Source organism: Rhinolophus sinicus, linkage group LG07 (assembly GCF_036562045.2).
Source record: "Rhinolophus sinicus isolate RSC01 linkage group LG07, ASM3656204v1, whole genome shotgun sequence".
Taxonomy (NCBI): domain Eukaryota; kingdom Metazoa; phylum Chordata; class Mammalia; order Chiroptera; family Rhinolophidae; genus Rhinolophus; species Rhinolophus sinicus.
This window is the reverse complement of record NC_133757.1, coordinates 10,692,621-10,713,091: the sequence shown is the minus strand read 5'-3', so window position 1 is coordinate 10,713,091 and position 20,471 is coordinate 10,692,621. Positions and strand designations below refer to the sequence as shown.

The 20,471-nt window shown below is 37.9% G+C and overlaps 1 protein-coding gene and 1 long non-coding RNA gene across 2 annotated transcripts in view; one reads left to right on the top strand and one right to left on the bottom strand.

Moving 5' to 3' along the window:
* RAB11FIP2 (RAB11 family interacting protein 2) overlaps window positions 1–13,060 on the bottom strand; it is a 39,865-nt gene extending 26,805 nt beyond the window's left edge. Inside the window, exons 1-3 of the mRNA XM_019725256.2 lie at window positions 11,868–13,060; window positions 5,842–6,284; window positions 4,667–5,135 (exon numbers count right to left, since the gene is read on the bottom strand). Coding sequence (XP_019580815.1) covers window positions 4,667–5,135; window positions 5,842–6,284; window positions 11,868–12,220 — 1,265 coding nt within the window. The 5' untranslated portion in view covers window positions 12,221–13,060. The remainder of the gene's footprint in view (window positions 1–4,666; window positions 5,136–5,841; window positions 6,285–11,867) is intronic.
* The window catches only part of LOC109444069 (uncharacterized), a 311,168-nt gene that overhangs the window by 255,489 nt on the left and 35,208 nt on the right, over window positions 1–20,471 (top strand). The window lies entirely within an intron of this gene.

The window sequence follows — 20,471 nt, the reverse complement described above, 5'->3', positions numbered from 1 at the left end:
ATCTCATACTCCTCTCCACACCCCTGTTTCCATCAAGCTGATCTTCTTACCGTCTCCTCTACCTTAGTGAGGGCCCCATAAGGAAAGCTAGTATAACTCAGTTGTTTATTCGACTATGAGTTGACAAACACAACTCCTCATTCCTATTCACCACTAAGTACTTACTGAACTCTTATGAAGTGCATGATTTAATTTACATCAGCAATTTTTAAACCTGTCAGAATCAGTGGGAAGATTTTAAAACGCCCATTTTTATTTCAGACCCATTCACTAATGATTCTAATTCAGTCTGAGGTAGGACCCAACAACCAACTGTGGTCTAAGAAACTCCCCAGGAGCCACTGATGCTCAGAACTGAACACGTGCACAGAGCCAGGTGCTGTGGGGCACCCACGAAAGGAGATTCAGCACAACTATTAAGACACTTACCCAGCTTAGTAAGGAGCACTAAGACCTAGACACAATAAAGCTCACACGGCAATTGGGATCTTCTGTGTCGGCAGAAATCTAAAGAAGGGGAACGCCACAGTAGTAATCAAGAAAGAATTAAAGAGCTTTTAGCATGGAGGATAGACAGGCTTAGGACATCAGGCGAGTCAAGAGTGCATTCCACCACTGAGCCAAGGAAAGGAGATGGCAGGGCTTACGAGGTCCTCAGGGTACAGAAGTGAAGTAAGGAAATTAACTTAGAATGGAGAGACGAGGAATAATAAAATAAAAGTTGTACAGTTAAGAAAAGCCTAAAATGCAGTAAGCCTTCAAAAACAGAAAGAAGAGTTTGGATTCGGTGTGCAAATCGGTGTTCTTAAACTCTTTTGAACTAGGCTTTCTTAAACAGAACTACGTGCCCTAAGTACTAAATAATAATGCTAAGTGCTATAATAAGTAAATGCAAAAATTGCAGTAACTTAATACTCTGAGAATTTGTCATGCAGACAAGGTTAGAAGGCCTTCTACATGCATTCAAAGGTTATTCCTACCTTATAGGTTTTGCCGTTCTCAAAGATCTCCATTCAGCTAGTGCAGGGTTCAGCAAACTATTTTTGTAAAAGGCCAAATAAATATTTTTGGCTTAGCAGGCCCTACAGTCTTTACTATTAAACTAGCACAGAAGTAGCCATACACAAATGGACAGGCTGTGCTCCAATAAAGCGTTATTTACAACAATGGGCAGCAAGCCAGATTTGGCCCCCATCTTATTTGCCAGTCCCCGGTCTCAGGTCTGGAGGAAGAGAGGCAGTATGGAGGACCGCGCAGGTTTTCATGGACCAGACCCAGAAGTGGTACACATCTCATCTATTAACTCTACGATAAGCCAGAACTTTGTCACCTGGTCCCCAACGAACTAGGGGTTTAGCTGTCTCTGTTTAAAACAAAACAAAAAAAAGCAAATCTGGTTTGGTAAACATACCCACCCGTTTCCACTTTCCAATGGTAAAGAACAGGCTGTGAACAAATGATTGAAAATGATATAACAAACATCTTGGTATATCTGTTTCTGGAAAACTATATACTGCTGATACTGGGAGATGAAAGAGCCTAAGAGCAACTGCAGGGAAGAGCATTTCCAAAAGCCCTGTTCTTTGCTGAAGTAACGCGACAGAAAGCCTAAGTCATTTCCTCTATCAGTTTTATGCAAGACTATGGGATCTATTCCAAGAACAGAAGCAAAATGCAGTCTCTTTTTGATTTACAAGGTGATTTCTTCAGGTGGATTTTACTGACACTAAGAAATAAAAACTCGGGGCAGCCGGATGGCTCAGTTAGTTAAAGCGTGAGCGCTTAACAACAGGGCTGCCGGTTCGATTCCCACATGGGCCAGTGAGCTGTGCCCTCCACAATTAGATTAAAGACAACAAACTGCCGCTGAGCTTCCACAGGGGCAGTCAGATGACTCAGTTGGTTAGAACGTGAGCTCTTAACAACAAGGTTGCGGGTTCAATTCCTGCATGGGATGGTGGGCTGCGCCCCTGCAACTACAGATTGAAAATAGCAGCTGGACTTGGAGCTGAGCTGCGCCCTCCACAACTAGATTGAAGGACAACGGCTTGGAGCTGATGGGCCCTGGAGAAACACACAGTTCCCCAATATTCCCCCGCAAAAAAAGAAAAACTCGAACTTCTAAGAAAGTTTTCCTTGGTACTTGAAACATTTTTGGCATAAAGCAAATCATACACGATTCGCTCAGAGGCTAACAATATGGTTCCCATATACCTGCACGCACAGGTGAGCCAATTCACTCACAAGAACAAAATCCAGTTGCACAGCTATGTATCTTAGCCTTAACTTTATTCAGCATCCTCCTTAGGGCATGAGAGTCCAGGCAACTCTTTAAAGAGACCTACTTAGCACTGCTGGAAAAAATAATTCACAGCATGTGTCCCAGTGATGTGAGTCTGCAGCTTCAAAGGTGCATTTGGTTTAGACGTTAATGTGAGAAATCTAAAATGTCTCATCTAACTGAGGGATGATACTGGGAGGAAAACAGGAATATGTGTTATGGAAAGCTAAAACTCCCTCTACTCTGTCCTCCCAAATTCCACCCAAGATAAAGCTGCTTTTCAGAAATCTGAGCTTCACTCTCTTCCTAGATCTATTTATACTCAAGCCTTTTGGAATATACTATTAGCAGAGCTACCCCTTTTTGCAAATGTTTTAAACTTACCACAAAGATAGTTTGTGACACAAAAAGGAAGAGTAACTTCCCAGGAATTGACAAATGTTTCTGTCTTCATATCTGACATCTCACAGAATACGAAGATGAAAGAATGTGAAGAAAAAGTCTTAGAAATTAAAAACCTACTTTTTGTTTACATACCATACTTGCAATCATTTTATACATATGTCATGAAACAGCTCTAATTGTAATAGAAAAGGCATTACTATTGAAGTTACCCAAAATGAACCCTAAATCTGGTAAAATGCCACATTCACTTTTAAAATCTGTGGCAGTCCATGGAAATAGCCCAAATATAGGGTAATTAAAGGTTTGAGGACATCTAATTTTTCCATACGTTGCCATAATTTAAAACCACTATTTTCCTACCATTTCCCATTTTTCTTGCTTTTCTTTGACTCTAAAATTATATAAATTACCCAATCTCTAAGTTATCTCAGACAGTTGTTTACAACAATCTTCTTCAACAAAAGTTCAGTAAAGGAGGGAACAAAGCACATGTATTTCTATTTACCCTGTCATTTAGAACTTCATGCAATATGTGAAGTGCACGCGGTAAAAAAACCCAAAGTAAAATATTTGAGAACAGCACATCAAAACTATGGACTCTTAAATAAAATATTAATGCCATATGATAAAAATTTCTTTGGAGAATAATCTATAAAGAAAACTGACCAATACTTTCTAAAGCCACAGCAAATACCCACTTATTGCCAAAACAGAAGAAATACACATACTTCCCTTTGAAAGGTTTAAATGCGTATTTTAATGTCATTAGAAAACTAGAGGAGAGGTGAGATAGAGCACAGCCTAAAAGAATGATTGTTAATATTTTCTGTTTATAGTGGGACCAAAGAAAAGCACTGTTTTTGAATAAAATATGACAAGACAGTACATGAAACATAACAGCAGCCACTGTTTATGGGCTCCCTATTTGGGGCCTGGCTTTGCACCATATACTTTATCATTTATCGTCACCCAATCCTACCAAGTAGATATTATTTCCCTTGTTTCAAAGATGGAGATGCTGAGTTTTATAGAGATCATAGAGCTACTAAGCCAAGAGTCCCACTCAGGTCTTCACACCATTCATTACTGTCTCGAGGAGAAACTGTTACACGGCAAACATTCTACCATGCTCTTCTATGGTTAACTGCTTAAGATCCCAATAAATTTATCCTGTTCTTTGCTTGAGGTTTCCTTAATTGGTTATTCCATCGTTCACTTCTGCAAAATCCATAATCTTAAATGCATATAGCTCCAACTTGTACTAAGGAATATGAAAAGTACCACAATGTACATAACTGAGAACTCAAGATTCTGAAAACCTAACCTTTATCATGATAGTGATTATTTCTATGACTATAAATCACCATATAAATATTCTTTGATGTGTTTATAGGACCCACAAGGGTCACTGAATTCCAATAAATATTCACAAATAAAACTACTTCTAAATAGCCATTTGATAAGCATAATTAACACCTATTATAAAAACCATTAATACTTAAGTCAGTATTTCTTTTTTTTTTTTAAGTCAGTATTTCTTAAAAAACAGCCGATGGGCTGTGACTGGTCCATTAACCCTCTCCATATAGCCCATGAACTAATTCTTGGAAAATAATACATAGAAACACAACATACAACCTACATTTCTGGCTGGAATTAATACCTACTGGTGATTCACTCTCCCCATGTCTCATCAAAAGCTATGCCGTTCTCGTCCTAAGTTTCCGTGAGTCTCTGGCTCACACAAATAGAAACAGACTAGGGTAGGGATTAAGAATCTTTCATCCTTCTAAGATAAAAAGTTCAAATCCAAAGACGTATGCAACATTGGCTGGCACCATAATACATTATAAAAACAGAATTTTTTTTTCAAGTAAAATAAAAGGAATTTAGAATACTCAAGCATTTAAAAGGACCATTTGATACTTTAAAGTACAATATTTTTCAAAACAGCACAGCTTCCCCCAAAGTTAAGCTTACCTTGAAGGTGGCATTATATTTGAAGCCCTGAATTTTGTTGTAAACGGATTAGTTGACTCATAATCAAAATAGTCCTGACGATTTTCACTAAACGCATTAGGTGATTTCAAGTCACAAGGGCTATCCGATGCCCCATTGTTAAGTTTATCAGATCTTCTGCTATCTTTTTTCCCAGTCACTCTTTCAAACAGGCTCACTTTCTCCCTTTTCTCTCTTTTATTTTCTTTTCTTGCTTCAACTGATTTTGAAAATGAATTCATGCTGCTGTCCCATGATTCACTGCTTTCTTCAAATGGATTTTTCTTCCTTGGCAGTGTTGCAAATTTTTGGGGTAATGAAGCAGTCACATTTGTAAATGGGTCATTTTGTCTTCCGAGAGATGATTCACCTTCATCCACGCCGCTGTCAGGTTGGTACATTTTAGAAGTATCAAAGCTCAATGTTCTTCTGTGTGGAGATTTGAGACTTGCTGCAAACAATTTTGTAGTTAGTACATAATCAGTGACACATTACATCACACAATTTGACACATACTGTGTGCATACTGTTGCTTTTAGAATGAGAGCAATTAGCTATTTAAAGATAGCAACCTTTAAAATAATCAAAGAAAATCCTAAAATGCTAAGGTATAGCAGCCTGAAGTATGTAGGCTAACAGCAATTAGTATATCGCAAGACAATCAGTAATTTACTCCACTCAGAAAGAAACAATCACATAAACAAACTATAATGTCAAAACCAGGAGTTCTGCTTGGCAGGGCAGTGCTATAAATTCTCAGACTGTTTTTTCATCATTAGCATTAAATTTACTTTCTTACTTCTGAACATAAAAGGCTTTTTCCTAGGAGCTTTCTGATTATATGGAATATTCATTTATGATGCAGGCTTTCAAGACAGGAAAAACAGCAGTAAAAAAAGAAGCCAGGCCATGAAAAGTGACTGGGACTTATTTTTATTATCATAACATAAATACAATACTGAATGCAGATAGGCTCTGCCTTTAATAAACTTACCAATTTTGAGTACAGTAGGTACTTAGTAAATTATTGGATCACTAAATTTAGAAAATACTACCAAGAAACTAATTTTTATTTTCTAATTTTAGAAGTTATACTTTAAAAATAAAAGGGTATTTCAGGCCAGTAAGGATACAATTAGAAAGAATGTGTCACTTACCATTTTCCGGAACTGCTCCAAAGGAATCTATCTGGCGTCCGAGAAGATGCGTTTGACCAATAGTGCCAGACTTCAGTTTCTCAGAAGATATGTGGGCCCCAGTTAAATCAGACATTGAATGTGCTGAAGAGAGTCGCTGAGGACCCAAAAGGAAAGGCTTTTTTGGTTTGGATTTCATCTGCATTTCACCACTTGAAAATTCAGAATTGGCATCAGGCATGTGAGAACTTGGAATGATTGCAGAAGATGTATCAGAAAAGGTCCCATCATTTTTTCTACCTTTCATCTTATCTTTTAATTTTGCAAAAGGAGATCTTGTTTTGTCCTTCATGGATAAGTCAAACATACTTGCTGTCATATTGTTCCTCATGAATTGAATATTGACCTTTATCTCACCCCTGTTTTTGGCTCTTTTTCCTTGTTTGGATTCTAATCTAAACCACCTTTAAAGAGAAGGAAAAACTGGGTTGTAACATGTAATGAAGAGAGAATATCAAGCTTTGTTATATGCAAATAGCTTTTTAAGGAAAGCTACTGTACATCAAGACAATCTTAAGCAGTGAATGAGAATCTGTCAGCCAGAGTACTTCTGGTTTTACTCACTGTTTAATTTTTAAAAACTTATCACTGTCTCCGTGATGTGCCGTATACTGAAAAAACAGGTCTTTAGTGAGTTTAAAAAGGAGTTTTAGATAACCTTTTCTTTCATGATTTGAAAATCATTCATCATCAAAAACTCTTACCCATGAGAGTTATTCCGTTTCCCTGGGAGAAGTGTTATAAATGGCCTAAAAACATTTTTTAAAGTTAAACAACAATGAGGTACAGACTCTGAAAGAATTCATCAATCAATACAAACTATTTTTGAGCATATTCCTTAATGATAATCACATTTTTAATAAAATATTTAGCTCCATCCCAAAATATTTCTTCTGTAAAAACTATTAAAAGAATTTGTTAGTATTGGAGGTCACTAGATATAGTTTGCTAATCATGAAAATTGCTTATGATGTAATTTAGATTAATGTAAAAGGAGTCAAAGCCTCTTCCTATAAAAATATGCAAAATGAATAAAATGCAGAACGTGACAAAGAGGAACAAATCTTACGGTTTTTAAAGAAGAAAGAAAGCTTAAATGCTTTCTGTTAGAATCTACTTGCTTCATTTACTATTGCTACTGTGACAATACTGAATAAAAATTATTTTAACTGGAGCCAAATCTTATGCTTTTATAGTCCTTTCATTGTATGACATTGCCTACTGTTATAAAATGATGTACAAAAAGCAAAGTTTATTTTGCTTTTGTTTATAGGTATTTTATCCATGAGAATGTCTTCAGTTGTCAGTGTCACAAGTGGTCATTCTGTAGGGCAAACAGCCAAAAAACTGCAAAATCAAGCCTAGAAGAGTTTCTACAATGTTTACATTACTTAACCATGAAGCATAATATCCATTCCTGCAGACAGATTATTTAAACACAGCTTTATCAAGTATAAAAATTATCTTAGCTACAAAGGAACTCTGATCTAATTTTATATAAGTTCTTTCTCTCATTGTGAGCAACAGGATGTACCAGAAGAAGGTCCATTTACTATACATCATGAGGAGGACTGGTTCACAGGTCATTCCGGGCAAGAGAGAAAACTGGCACATAACATACACCAGCTACATCTTAGCAAGTAACACCCAACAGAAATACGTTCTTGATCAATACGGAGCAATTCAATCAACTAAGATCTAGCTGCATCAAAACAAGCAATTTTTTTAAAAAAGAATATTTTACAATAGAAAGCATTAATCTGAGGACGAAACCTGAGAAAATCCCTTATCTGGGGCAAAGGGTGAAATCTGAAGGCACAGGGACTAGAAATGACAGCAATAAACTTTGTGGAACAGAGAACCTTGAACAACCCAAAACTGAGCGCTCGAAAAGTCTGGAAATGAAATGAGGATATATACCCAGTTATTAACTTAGTTTTGGAAAATAGAACCATTTTTTTCGATGGGTAAGAAATACTTCTAATGGATGGTACTTGAGAAAAACTCGGTAACATCTCAGGCTTTACAGAAAATAGGTGAATACACTTTTTAAGAACTGTACCAAAAACAAAACAAAGCAAAAAAACCCAAGCATGTAGGATTTCCATGCATACGACAAAGCAAAGCAAATCCAAGAAAAGACAAACAATAGCCCAATAAATGGAAGGGGGTGAGGGTAACCAAATTCATAGAATTTTAGAAATAAGACCAAATAAGTGATCTACTTTAACATCCTTATTTCATAGATGAGGAAATTGAGGCACAGAGAATAAGTAACTTCCCAATGTCAGATTAAAGTCAATAAAGAAAATACCCAAAGTTGATGAATAACATCGGCATAAAAACAGAAGTTCTTTCATATCTGATGAACCATGTATGTCAATAAGATTAATCGCATAGCTGATGATATGTTACATAGATAACACTGTATTTATCAGGAGACATGACAGCCAAAGAGGAAAATGATGCACATTTCTACTGCTAGAGTATAAGCGCCACGAAGTTAGTTTGCCTTGCACTAGATAAATGTTTACTGAATTATTATTTCTAGAACTGTATTCTTAAAACCACCAAGCTGTAATATACCGTGCGCGGGCTGCATTGTTTTGTTTTTTTGTTAGGGAACACTAAAGACTGAGCTTGAAAGAATGAAGCAAGTCAGGGTCTGAATACAATCTGTAAATGTAAATACAGTATTTTCCATTCTCCCCCCCACCAAAAAAAAAAAAAATCTTGTGAAGAACTTTAACAAATATACTAATTTAAAATATAGGCATGACAAATAACTTTAGCTGCTTTATTTTGAAAGTGATATAACAGGGAAGTCTTATTGAGACCTTCAAAAATCATCCCAGAGATAAGAAGTGTTTTCCCAGGCTTCAAAAAGATAAAATGAAGACACAGCATTTGGGACTTAGTGGATTAATGCTGATTTTTTTTCACCTCTTGAGTGTTGGTTGGATTTAAACTGTGTATGGCCTCTGTTCAATTTTTAGTGGGCACAGGTCCACGTTCAAAAACCACCACACATGTGGGAACTATTCCCAAGCAATTGGTGCTGTGTGGTCAGAAATAGGACAAGATTGGCAGTAAGGGTGCCAGAGGCCAGGACGCAGGTGCACTGCAGAGGAGCACACAAAAGTCCTAAAATCTGCATGTGTTTGAGTCATACCTAACTCTAGGGACTCTGATTGTTATTACTTTTCATGAGCATTAAAAAAAAAAAAAATCAACATCACCCACTTCTATTATAAAAAAAAAAATCAAATAGATATTACATAGCAGCATGAACAATTTTACCATTCTATTATTAAACGTATTATTTCCTTAAATCTCATGCCAGAACCAACCCAGACACCCATTAAAGTGGGAGATACAGAAGTTCTCTTTCCATGCCCCACTCAAAGCATTCAGGCTCAGACCCTTTTTCCCTTCTCCTTAAAAGAAAAGAATAAAAAAGTCATTTAATGTTAAGGTATAAAAATAAGTAATAGTTTTAGCTGTCACACTTCTCCTATCATGACACAACTGGAAGACAAGCTGTAAATACTTGTCTTCAGTGTCAAGAGTAAAAAGTGTCACACCCAGCAGTTTCATGGGACTTTTCTAAATCAGCTGGTAACCTTCATCACTCACTTGAGTTTTCTAAAAAGCACTTGGGAATCTGCTGACAAGGTTCAGCCATGTGCAGAATATTAAATATCTTTCTTGCAATACACCGGTGGCTCAAATCTGTCTCTTGCTGTGCCACATGTACAGCTGTGCTGGAAAAGGAAACTATTAAATATATTAAAAAACCAGAAATATTAGCAATAAAGATATCTCATCAAATATGTGGTCCCCATTTATCCACAAAGAAAGAAAACGTGAGGGATTTAATAACATATGAAAATCACTTTGCATGCAATAACCTCGCAGCCCTGTTGATAACATTTTAAAGCATTTCCCCCCCCAAAAGTTCTACACAATTTTATATAGTAGCCAAAGAGAATTTCCACAGGGAGACTCCAGTATTATTGTTTACAGCTAAATGTATTGTAATTGTGACGCTGCTACAGATAAGGAGTAAAGCAAGAAGAAACTTTGAAATCTTATTTCATCCTCAGAATTGCTGGGTTCACAGGTGGGCCTACTTTTACTTGGAAAATTTACATTTCAGAGAAGGCCTGTAATACATCCTTCATTAACATGGAAAGTACTGTAAATGCAGTATGAAATTTGAAGTTACAGTGTACTTACAAGTTCACATTCAAAGTACTTAGAATATTATATAGTGTCATCCAAAATTGGCAATTTGAAACAAATTATTTGATAATTATCCACTTTTCAATTTAAATTCTGATGAACTCCTCAGAGGAAACTGAAAGCTAGTTTGTAGTTATCAAACAGTTTTATAAAAATCATTGATATATATTCAACTTTACACTTTTTAAAACTTTTTTCTCTCCTTTTTCTTAAAATATTTTCACCTCCTTAACTAGTCTCAATATTTACCATTGTTCATCTACCATCCCTGGTATTTTTCTCTACCCTTTCACCCTACACATATTAAATCTTAGGTAAAGATCTGATTGAAAACTTTTTACAAATAAAAACTCCAATCAAGAGAAACTTGCAGGAAGACAGCTATGAATAGAAAAGAACAAGAAATGGTTGTTTTAAAAAACAAGAAATTAACATAAACTTCAAGAAAGTTATCATTATAAAAAAGTTTCTAAAGGGGTAAATAAATTTCAGTTATGACTGAAAGAAACACCAAAGCTATTCTGGAAATTTGAATTCCTCTTATAAATTCCACCTATATTTTTTTCTCTTATTAATTCCACCAATTAAAATTATGTTCTCTCAGGGTGGGGGGTGGGAGATGAGGGTAACGGGGATCAAATATACGGTGATGGAAGGAGAACTGACTCTGGGTGGTGAACACACAATGGGATTTATAGATGATGTAATACAGAATTGTACACCTGAAATCTATGTAATTTTACTAACAATTGTCACCCCAATAAATTTAAAAAAAAATTATGTTCTCTCAGACTAGAAACATATTATAAGTTTAAAGAATGGGTGAATACACCTATTTCTGAAAATATACTATTTTTCAACTTAAGACATAATATCTTAGTGTTACGTTATATTATGGTTTTATTAAATTAGAATATATCTATATGAAACTTGAAAGTCATAATAAAAAGGTCATGTTTTCATTGAAGACATCATTAAATCATTTCATCACAAGAGTTTAATCACTGTTTCAATATGACAGCATTTAATGTGGTCTCAACACACTGGCTTTACAGAATTAATTCTGAAGTGATACACCAGCTCCAATATATTGTAAATTCAAAGGAAAATGTTAGTGTGTTCAAGGTGAGGATGTCTGTTCATACTTTTAAAACTTTTTTCTTTGAACAGCGTTAGACTCCATCAAGATGTACTGACCCTGAAAAATGGTTGAGCTCAAATAAAGGCCAACTGTGTTGATAATGCTAAAAGGAAATACTGAGTTCTAAATTTGACAATTTATTTTTTGACAGCTTCAGAGTTACACACACACACACACACACACACACACGAATTATATTGGCAGACTTAGTTTTCTGCTATTTCATCTCCTGGAAAATTGTAATGTTTAAAGATCATAACAAATTACACACGTTTTAGTTGGTCAACACTGTGATCCAGTCCTCGTATAAGCAGTAAAACGATGTTAATTTACTTAAAATCCGGTGGAAAATATTCAATTACATAAGATGATTACCTCAAACCACTGAGAGTAAGGAATTATTAATGACTCCATTTAAAAAACATTTCTTCACAAGGGTTATTTTTACTTCAGATTCACGCAAATGATGGTGCTTAAAACTGGGTCACATTTCAGTCCAAAAACCAATGCCCCAGGTATACAAAAAACTTCCAAGAACAGAAAATCCATAGATAAGATATAGTCAAACTCCCCCAAATTCAAAATAAATTATATAACTTACTCTGTTTTCCTTCTTTGTTTGTCCTCAAAGATGTCATTGAGATTGATTGCCACCTGCCCTAAAAACTTATCCAGACCCACCAGGGACCTGTGCATAACTATGAGGAACAGAATGTATTTCTCTGGATTCCCCTGCATTAGCAATCCAGGTAGCTCAAAGGAGGCCTCTTCCTTCCAGACTGGCTCAAGGGTTTTCTCAGCTACAGAGGTGGAGTACTTTTCCTTGCCCAGCTGAATGATAGTGTATGTGTCATTGGTGCCACTTTTGCCTTTTGGCTTGAGATCTTTGGCTTGAAGCACTGTGACCTGCACGTGGGTTGGAAACCACTTTTGGGCTTGCTCGGACAGCATCATTCTGTCCTTTTTCTCTGCACCGAGTTCCCAAGCGCAGGCAGCGCCCCTCCGGGAGGGAGAGCTTAAAGCCTCATCACTGCATCCTAAGGGCACTTAGCAGACACAGGCAAACTGACAGCTGCCCAACTTCCCTGTGGCTGATGTCAAAGCGCCTCAACGGGGCAGCTCGGGGCCATGGCTGCCCAGGGACGGGCCCCTTTCCTTAGGAGAAGCGCAGGGGCCCACCATCACCTGGCCGCGCCGTCCCGGCCCCTGCGCGGACCCCCGCCTCGCGTCCGCACCTTCACGCTCCGCCGGCCCTCGGGACAAGCCCTCGGCGGCGGCGGGCGGCTCCCCGGCCTACGGGCAGCTCAGGCCTGGCCGCCAGGGCTCGGGCGGAGGGCTGCGGAGGTGGGAGGGCGCCCCCCTCCCTGCAGGCGAGAGCTCGCTCGCCCCAAGTCGCAGCCCCCGGCCCCCCGCCCGCCTCCTCTAGGCCGGGCCGCCCTCGCCTCGTCCGTGCCTCCCGCCCGCCTCACGCTACCCCGCGGGGCCCGGCCTGGGCTCCTCCTCCCGACCCCGGTAATACGAACCGCCGGCGGCTCGCGCGGCCTCGCTCGCTCTCGCAAACCTCTCCCTCCTCCTCCTCCTCCTCCTCCTCCCTCTTGCCTCAGCTCCGCCTCTCGGGCGGGGGCGGGGGCGGGTCGCCTGGGGGTGGCGTGGGACGTGGGGCAGGGAACCGGGCCGCTCTGGCGCCAGCAGGCCGCGGGCTGCAGGGCGGCGGGCACCTGGGTCGGCCCTGCCCGGCCGGCAGCTGCTAGCACCGGGCGGGCGGCGGCGGCGGCGGCACTTCCGGGTTGCCTTTCTCCATGTTGATCTCGGGAACGCGACGGGGCGGGGCCGGGCGGGGCCGCGGGGGTTAGGGGTCAGCGCCTCCCTGGTTGCTGTGGCGACCGGGGTCGCGCGACGCGCGCTCCAGGCCCACGGCTGGGTGTTGCGGTCAGTTCGCGTGGGCTGCTCCGGCCTGGCGCAGCCCGGGCTCCGGGGCGTTGGGGCCTAAACCCGCCGCAGTAGGAGGAAGGGGGAGAATACGCGGGGAGCTGGGGACCGCTCCTGAGAGGCGTCGTTAAGACCCGGGGCCTGTCCGATCTGGGCAAAGACCGATTTCAGTCTTTGGAGGCCGACTTTGCTGTACCCTGGATGCCCAGTGCCTGGCACAAAGCAGGCTTTCGAGAAATGGTGGTCGAGTGAATCAGTCCCCTTCACTGACCGAAAACACAGTTTTCCTCAACCCTTTTCCTTTTGATAAAAGAGAAGGCTGTTAATTGACTGGAATCACACCACACACAAACCCAAGAAAGAGAGGGAAGCAGATAAAAGATTCCGAAACTAGCACGGGAATTAATAAAGATGGCAGGAGGCACTGGGCTGGAGTCCTAAGATCTGGCCCATGTCTGCCACCATCCGTCTGCATGACCTTGGGCAAGTCGTTTTCCTTCCCTGAGCCTCAGTTTCATCATGGGTAAGAAAACTTGTTAAGACCCCATCACAACCCTATGGACTCCACGTCAAAAGGGACCTTGGGGTATTGCAGTCGGGTAGACTGTCCAACTCGGAAGCCAAACCCAGAGATCGTTCTGGTCATCACCAACTAGGAAAAACAGCCTCCTTCACCAAAGGCACAGACTTACTTGCTCCCGAGGGCAAGGCCTGATGGACCCCAGTGCTGTCGGGATGAAAGGGGCTTTGTTAAGAGAAGAAAATGGGGAGATGTCAATACTGTGCTTTTCCCACACTAGCCTGATCTAGTGGGAAACACATGCATAACGGCTGATGAGTCGGGAGCCTTGCTTGATGCCTCAGCTCTGCCAGAAATTCAGTACATAGCTGGCCATGGGCACTTAGCCTCCTGAGGCAAGGAATTTAGATTCTGGGAACCTCCGTTCCCTTGTCCATAAATTGTAGATAAAGTAGCTATTAGCGAGTTGGGAGGAGTATTATGAGCATGTACATTTCCTAGCAGTGTCGCCCTTTGCCTCTCTATTTCTCAATGATAAGACTTTTATATACCACCTTTATTGTTTTTATTTCTGTTCATATTTTATTTTCTCAAGGAAATTCTAAATTCTTTGGACTGCCTTAGGGAGCATCACTTCACAGGGCCCAGCGTGCAGTAGGCACACAATTTATTGACTGACTTAATGTCTTTTCTCCCTTTACAGAACTAATTTTGAGAGTAAAACAATATGATAAATGTGCATACACTTTTCCAATTTAAAATGGCGATAAAAGTGTAAGGTATTATGATGATTATTTTCAGGCAAGGTTTAAAACTTTTCCATTTGAGGAGGACATTATGTTCTCCATGTTTTTTTAACGTTTACAGGATAGCAGCAGCAGCACTTAAAAACTAAGAGTCTTTTTTTTAAATATTTTTGAATGGAGGTATATGAGGACCCAGTATATTTGTGTCAGAAAAGCAACCATAGAGTTGAAAAACCTTGGGCAGGGGTTGAGGGGAGCAAAGAGGATAGCATTATCCATTATTTTAATCTTGTAGAAGGAAGATACTTTCTTGACTCTAAAGGATAACACCACAAACCTCAAAGACCACCCAGATTCCAGCACATTCTTTGAAGGACCCACTGACACTTGTTAGTGTCTACAGATTTCCTTTTACTTATTGGAAACTCCAACTTTTCAATGCTGCTTACACACAGTGGCTTGTGTGAGTTCTGCATGAAGTAGGCACTTCAAGAGAGTAGATTAATTTACCACCAAGCTCTTCAGGGAAGCAAGCTACAGATGAATCTTGAATAATCCTGAGCTAGATACCATCCAGAATGAAAAGACCCAGTTTTAGGTCATTCTACTGAAAGTTTACTATAAAATGTTTAAAAAGAGGCAGAAATTTTTATCTTCGAGAGACAGTATATGAAAAGGCCATGTGTGGGAAACAGAGAAAAATCACTGTGCTGTGAATATAGCATCTGGATCCCAGAGTGGGCAGTTGTCAACTTTAAAGAAAAATATCTTTAGGAATTTTTAATTTTTAAAGAGTGCTTTAGAATAGCCACTGGTGGAATTTCAACCAGGATCCCCAGAGAGAAATAATTTGATACTTAAAACTTGTAAGAACAAAATAAGCATCATGAAAACAAATTTAGTTATGTTGTGAATTTTTATAAATTGCATTTTTAAAAGTCTTCATGTCTCTATTAAAGATTGTAATTACATAAACATGGGCAATTAATTATAATAGTGGATGTGTGTTTCTAAAGAGCTCAAATTGTTTGGCAAGCTTTATTAATGATTATAAATTTGTTTACAAGTATCATTTCACTCACCTCTGAAATACAGCCATCTCTGGGATGGAAGTTGGCAGGGGTAGTTCACAGCAATGCAATAACATACTCCAACAAAATTTGGGGAGTACTCTTAAGGCAGGAGCTAAACAACTGAAATTATTAACATCTCTTCCTATAGCATCTAAATTTCATTTGAGTTTAACCAAAACCTGGTTAGAGCCAAAATTTTTTAATTTTACTATTTGGCAAGATCTGGAGTTATGACTTAATGTTTGTAAGCCAGAATAAGAAAATAGCATATTTTTGCCCAAAGCAAGCATATAAACAAAAGAAAAAAGATAAAATGAGCTAAATAGACTTCACAATTGTATTGTGAAAGTGAAGTGATTTCCTATAAGAAGTGTTTTTTTCTTTTTTGATTATTCCAATTAAGAGAGTAAAAATATATCAATTGGGTCACATATATGGTTGGCTCACAGTGAAAAATAATGGCAATTACATAAGATCTGGGATCAAAGTGGTTCTGCAAAAATGCTTATTGTCGTACAGTTTTAAAAATTCTTCTTACTAATTTTAAGATATACATGAACAGTAATTTAAAAACGGAAGAAGGATTGCATACTTAAGGACAACAAACCAGAATCGAAGACACTTTTTTTTATTCTAAGACTAATGACATGTTCAAAATGTTTAGTATAATTCTAAATTCGAGAGCTTGGGGAAATAATACGTCTTAAAGGAGGAAAATGCTGAAATTTCTAATTTGAAACTGTTACAGTGACTGATGTAATGAATAAGAACAATTTGACCAGAAGGTAAAATAGTCAATATTTAGTCTCCAATGGTGTAGGGACTACACAGATGAAAATATTTATTAAACACTGTACCTTTCAGTAAAGTCCCATAGGAGACTTATTCCAAGCACTATGAAATAATATTTCCCTTTGAGCATCAGCAGCTCTAAAATTGCCACTTGCAAATCTATTGTAGGACAATTATAAAGCTCTTAGTGTTTAAATAACCCACTGGGTCAAGAGTAGTTATAACGCTCCCATATACGATATGGATCAGACATTAATTATTTTCCAGTTGGAGTTTCCAAAGTTCCATTACAATCTTCATACTTTAGACACACACACACACACACACACACACACACACACACACATCAAATATATACACAACTCAAATATATATATAATTTATACACATATATATGGCAAAACTTCAGAGAACACAGATTAATCTCCATATAACCAGCTAAAAAGTAAAAAACTATTTGGCAAATGGATTTAAAATTGTAATTGTAATAAAGTAGTATTCGGGGAGTTTTGGTAATTGTTCTGTTTTTATCACTGGGCTGATGCATTTGTCTTCTGGGACTGGGCAGTGTATGGACACAGTTTGTAATGCATGAACAGTGTGGTATGTCGTACTATAAAGAGCTTCAGTCAGCAGCCTGGGACTTAATCCCAAGTCTGCCTATTATTACTAGCTACATATCTTTAGGGAAGTAATTTTCCTTCTTTGGACCTCTGTTTCTTCATCTGTAAAATAAGAGTCTCTAATAGGAACCACTAAAGCATTCTCTAACATTTAATAATTCTAAGTAGTATATCCACAACACAAAGAAACAAATTGCATTATAATTACCTAATTGAATTTAGTCAATATATTAAAGCAGATTCCTTTTTTATGTAACTTATTAATGAAGGCTCCTCTAATTCAGGAGGAAAAAATCCTCAAGAATGTCCTGAGAGCTCTTTCTCCCAAATGAAAATGATCATTACAGAAAGGAAGTAAATATATCTTTTATTAACAGGCCTTGTGTGAGGAAATTGACCCTAACAGCTCAAGATTAGGAAGAAATTACAAATAGGTGCAAGAGGTTTTGAAAATCTTCAAACTTTTCACTTGTAGTAATAAACATAACTTTGATTCATATTCTTTGTAGCTTTTTCAAACTATGAAGACATGTTGAGGAAGGCAAGAATTTATGAAGCAGAATACATTTTGCACATAAGAATATTTTGTGTGGATGTCTTTTAATTTCCTCCTTACGGTACCATATTATTATGTCATGCAATTTTTGTTTCTTCAACAAAATCAACACAGGTTAACAATGCATGGACCGTGAATTGATTTACTTTAACTGTCAGACAGTATTGGGTCAGATGAATAAACCCCATTTGATCTTTTTTCTCCTTCCAAAGGATGTTTAAGTTGTTTCCAATTTTTCACCATCATAAACAATGCTGCAGAGATATCCATACAGGTCTCCTATGCACATGTGCAGAGAAATTTTTATTTTTTTATTTTTCTTTTTTTTTGGTAATCATGCCTCTTTTTGATAACTGACAATGAAATTATTGGGAGTTTGTAAATGATAGTGTGGAAAACCCATGGGCCTGAGCATCAGAAGGCCTGATTGCTAATCCTGGCTCTGCAACTAAGCAGTTGTGGACCTGACAAGTCATAATCTTTTTGTTCCCCTGAGGAGCATTCCACCTCCAGAATTCTCAAAGTCCTTCATATATATATATATATATACATATGTGTGTGTATATATATATATATATATATATATATATATATATATACACACACATATATGTGTGTATATATATATATACACATATATATGTATATATATGTGTGTGTATAATATTGTATATATCATATAGTACATACAATATATAACATACACAATATAATATAAATTTTACAGATGTTTACAATATATAATATTTTATGTAGATATGATTTGTTTATATAATACAGTGAATTTTTATATATGGATTTACTGAAAAGCAGAAGTTAATATAAATTTATATAGATATGATTTTGTTTATATAATAGTAAATATATATATAATTACTGAAAAGCAGAGATTATTGTTATTGGAGAAAGGTTTTGTGAATACTTAGGTATATATCTTCAAGTTTCAGTTGTTTCATCATCATGAGTCTTTCTGAAATCTTCCAGAACATTGCTACTTATATGGATTTATGTGGAGGTTAACAAGGACGGGATAATTTTGATTATTGCTGAAATAAATGTTTATCAGGGTTACATAAATTTATCATCCTGGTACTTTATAAACCATCTGTTAATATTTTTCATATTCAGGTAAAATCCAAGATAGAGGAGGATTTTTAAAAATGAATAATAAGGGATTAGAATTATAATATTTCTGCACCTAATGTATATGATCATTACTGATGAGCATTAAACTGGAGGGCAGCTGGCAAAAATATTTGGTCGTCATTTTCTTCCCCCTACAGAAGATCTAGTGCTCTCTCCCTTTCTACATATTTAATCTATGCTAAATAAACTAAAGGATATTAAAAATATTCATTATATTTTGTATGTTTGATATAAAGCCTGGGGGTGGGGGGTGGAAATGGCATTTTGAGGGGTAGAGCCAACTCTTCTTGTTCCAAGGTCAGATTTCAAACCATTTCTGCTAAGCCGTTCCAACAATGTTTTAGTCCATCTGAGTATCTGATAATAAAAATATTTTTGGCTAAGAACTGCGTGCTTATCTTTTACACAGTCTGGATTAGATCACCTTCAGAGAACTTACAGGTTATGATATAGGGAAGGACTATTGTGAACCTGTGCTGGAATCATTTTCTAGTTATTGGAATAATCACTGACGAGCTACATAGGCAAAATTAAGCCATAGGACTTGGCTTGGCAATGTAGACCTGAAAGAAATAACCGCTTCCAGGAAGTTAAGTAGTATTGTGGAAGGTAGCACTGAACTGAGAGAATGTATCTAGCTCAACCAACTAATAGCGTGTGTGACCTTGAACAACTTAAATTCTTCTTCAGTAAAACAGCAACTTTTAAATTTCTTGTCTCTGAACTTGGATCTGATTACCCATATGCTTCCCAACAGACTCATGTCAATGAGCAACCGTGTTTTACTGAGATTGTTTGTCAGGCTTACATGAGAGGAGAAGGTATATATACATTGTGTAATTTGCACCTGTAACTGGGCTCTTGTAACCTGAGATCTTCAGAAAAATAAGAAAAATTTTCAAAAACTTCTGTCCAAAGTATGAAGGTGCATTACATGAATTTCTAAGTTAAAGTTGTGCCTACATCACCTTTGTCATTCCGAGGGCTTCTGTTTTCCTTTTCTATATATACTCAGACATTGGAAAGGCACTGGCTTCGTAAAAGTGAGCAAACTGGCTTTGTAAAAGTGAAGTCTGGTGCATTAGGCCCCTCAGGAATCAAGGGCTTGAAACGTTTTCTAAAACAAGATTTTCTCCAAAGTTCCTCAGAGACACTCACTGGGCTGCCATTGAGTGCCCATCCCAGGGTGGGTTTTAGCTCTTGGGCGCTAACTACTCATGTGACCTGGGGCGAATTATGTAAACTCTAAGTGTAGGCTTGCTCATCTGCAAAATGGGGCTGTTGGGAGGATCAAATGTAGGGTCAGGTAAAGCACAGGTAGGCCAAGCTCATAAGAAATTCTCAAAAGTTGTTTGTTGCTATTGGGTTGATGGTGCAATTCCACTTTTCTTTGCCGCTGTTTTCCTCATATCTGAAGGCTAGACAACACAGTTGTTCTGGACTGTTCTTTACCAAGTAATTAAGGATCTGGGGCTGCAATAGATGACTTACTCTAGCCCAGCTGGTGAGAGCCAGCAAACTGAAACCCTGAGTTATTTTTGTTTCAAGCCAAACCCACCCTGATGAGACACTTTTTCTAAACAAAAATTAAAATTAAAATAACTCCTTAAAAATCCTCTAAAACCTCCCTTTAAAATTTAATAATGATTTTTTTAAAGTACCAATTTAACAACTTTGTAAGAATTAGTCAGCTTCTTGAGTTGCAGAATAATAATGAGGACTCCCTTAATTATAAACCTTCTATCTCTACAAGTAGCTGGATGAGAAACGTAATAGATCGTATACCAGGTAATATTTCAATAATCTAGATTTGCACTTAG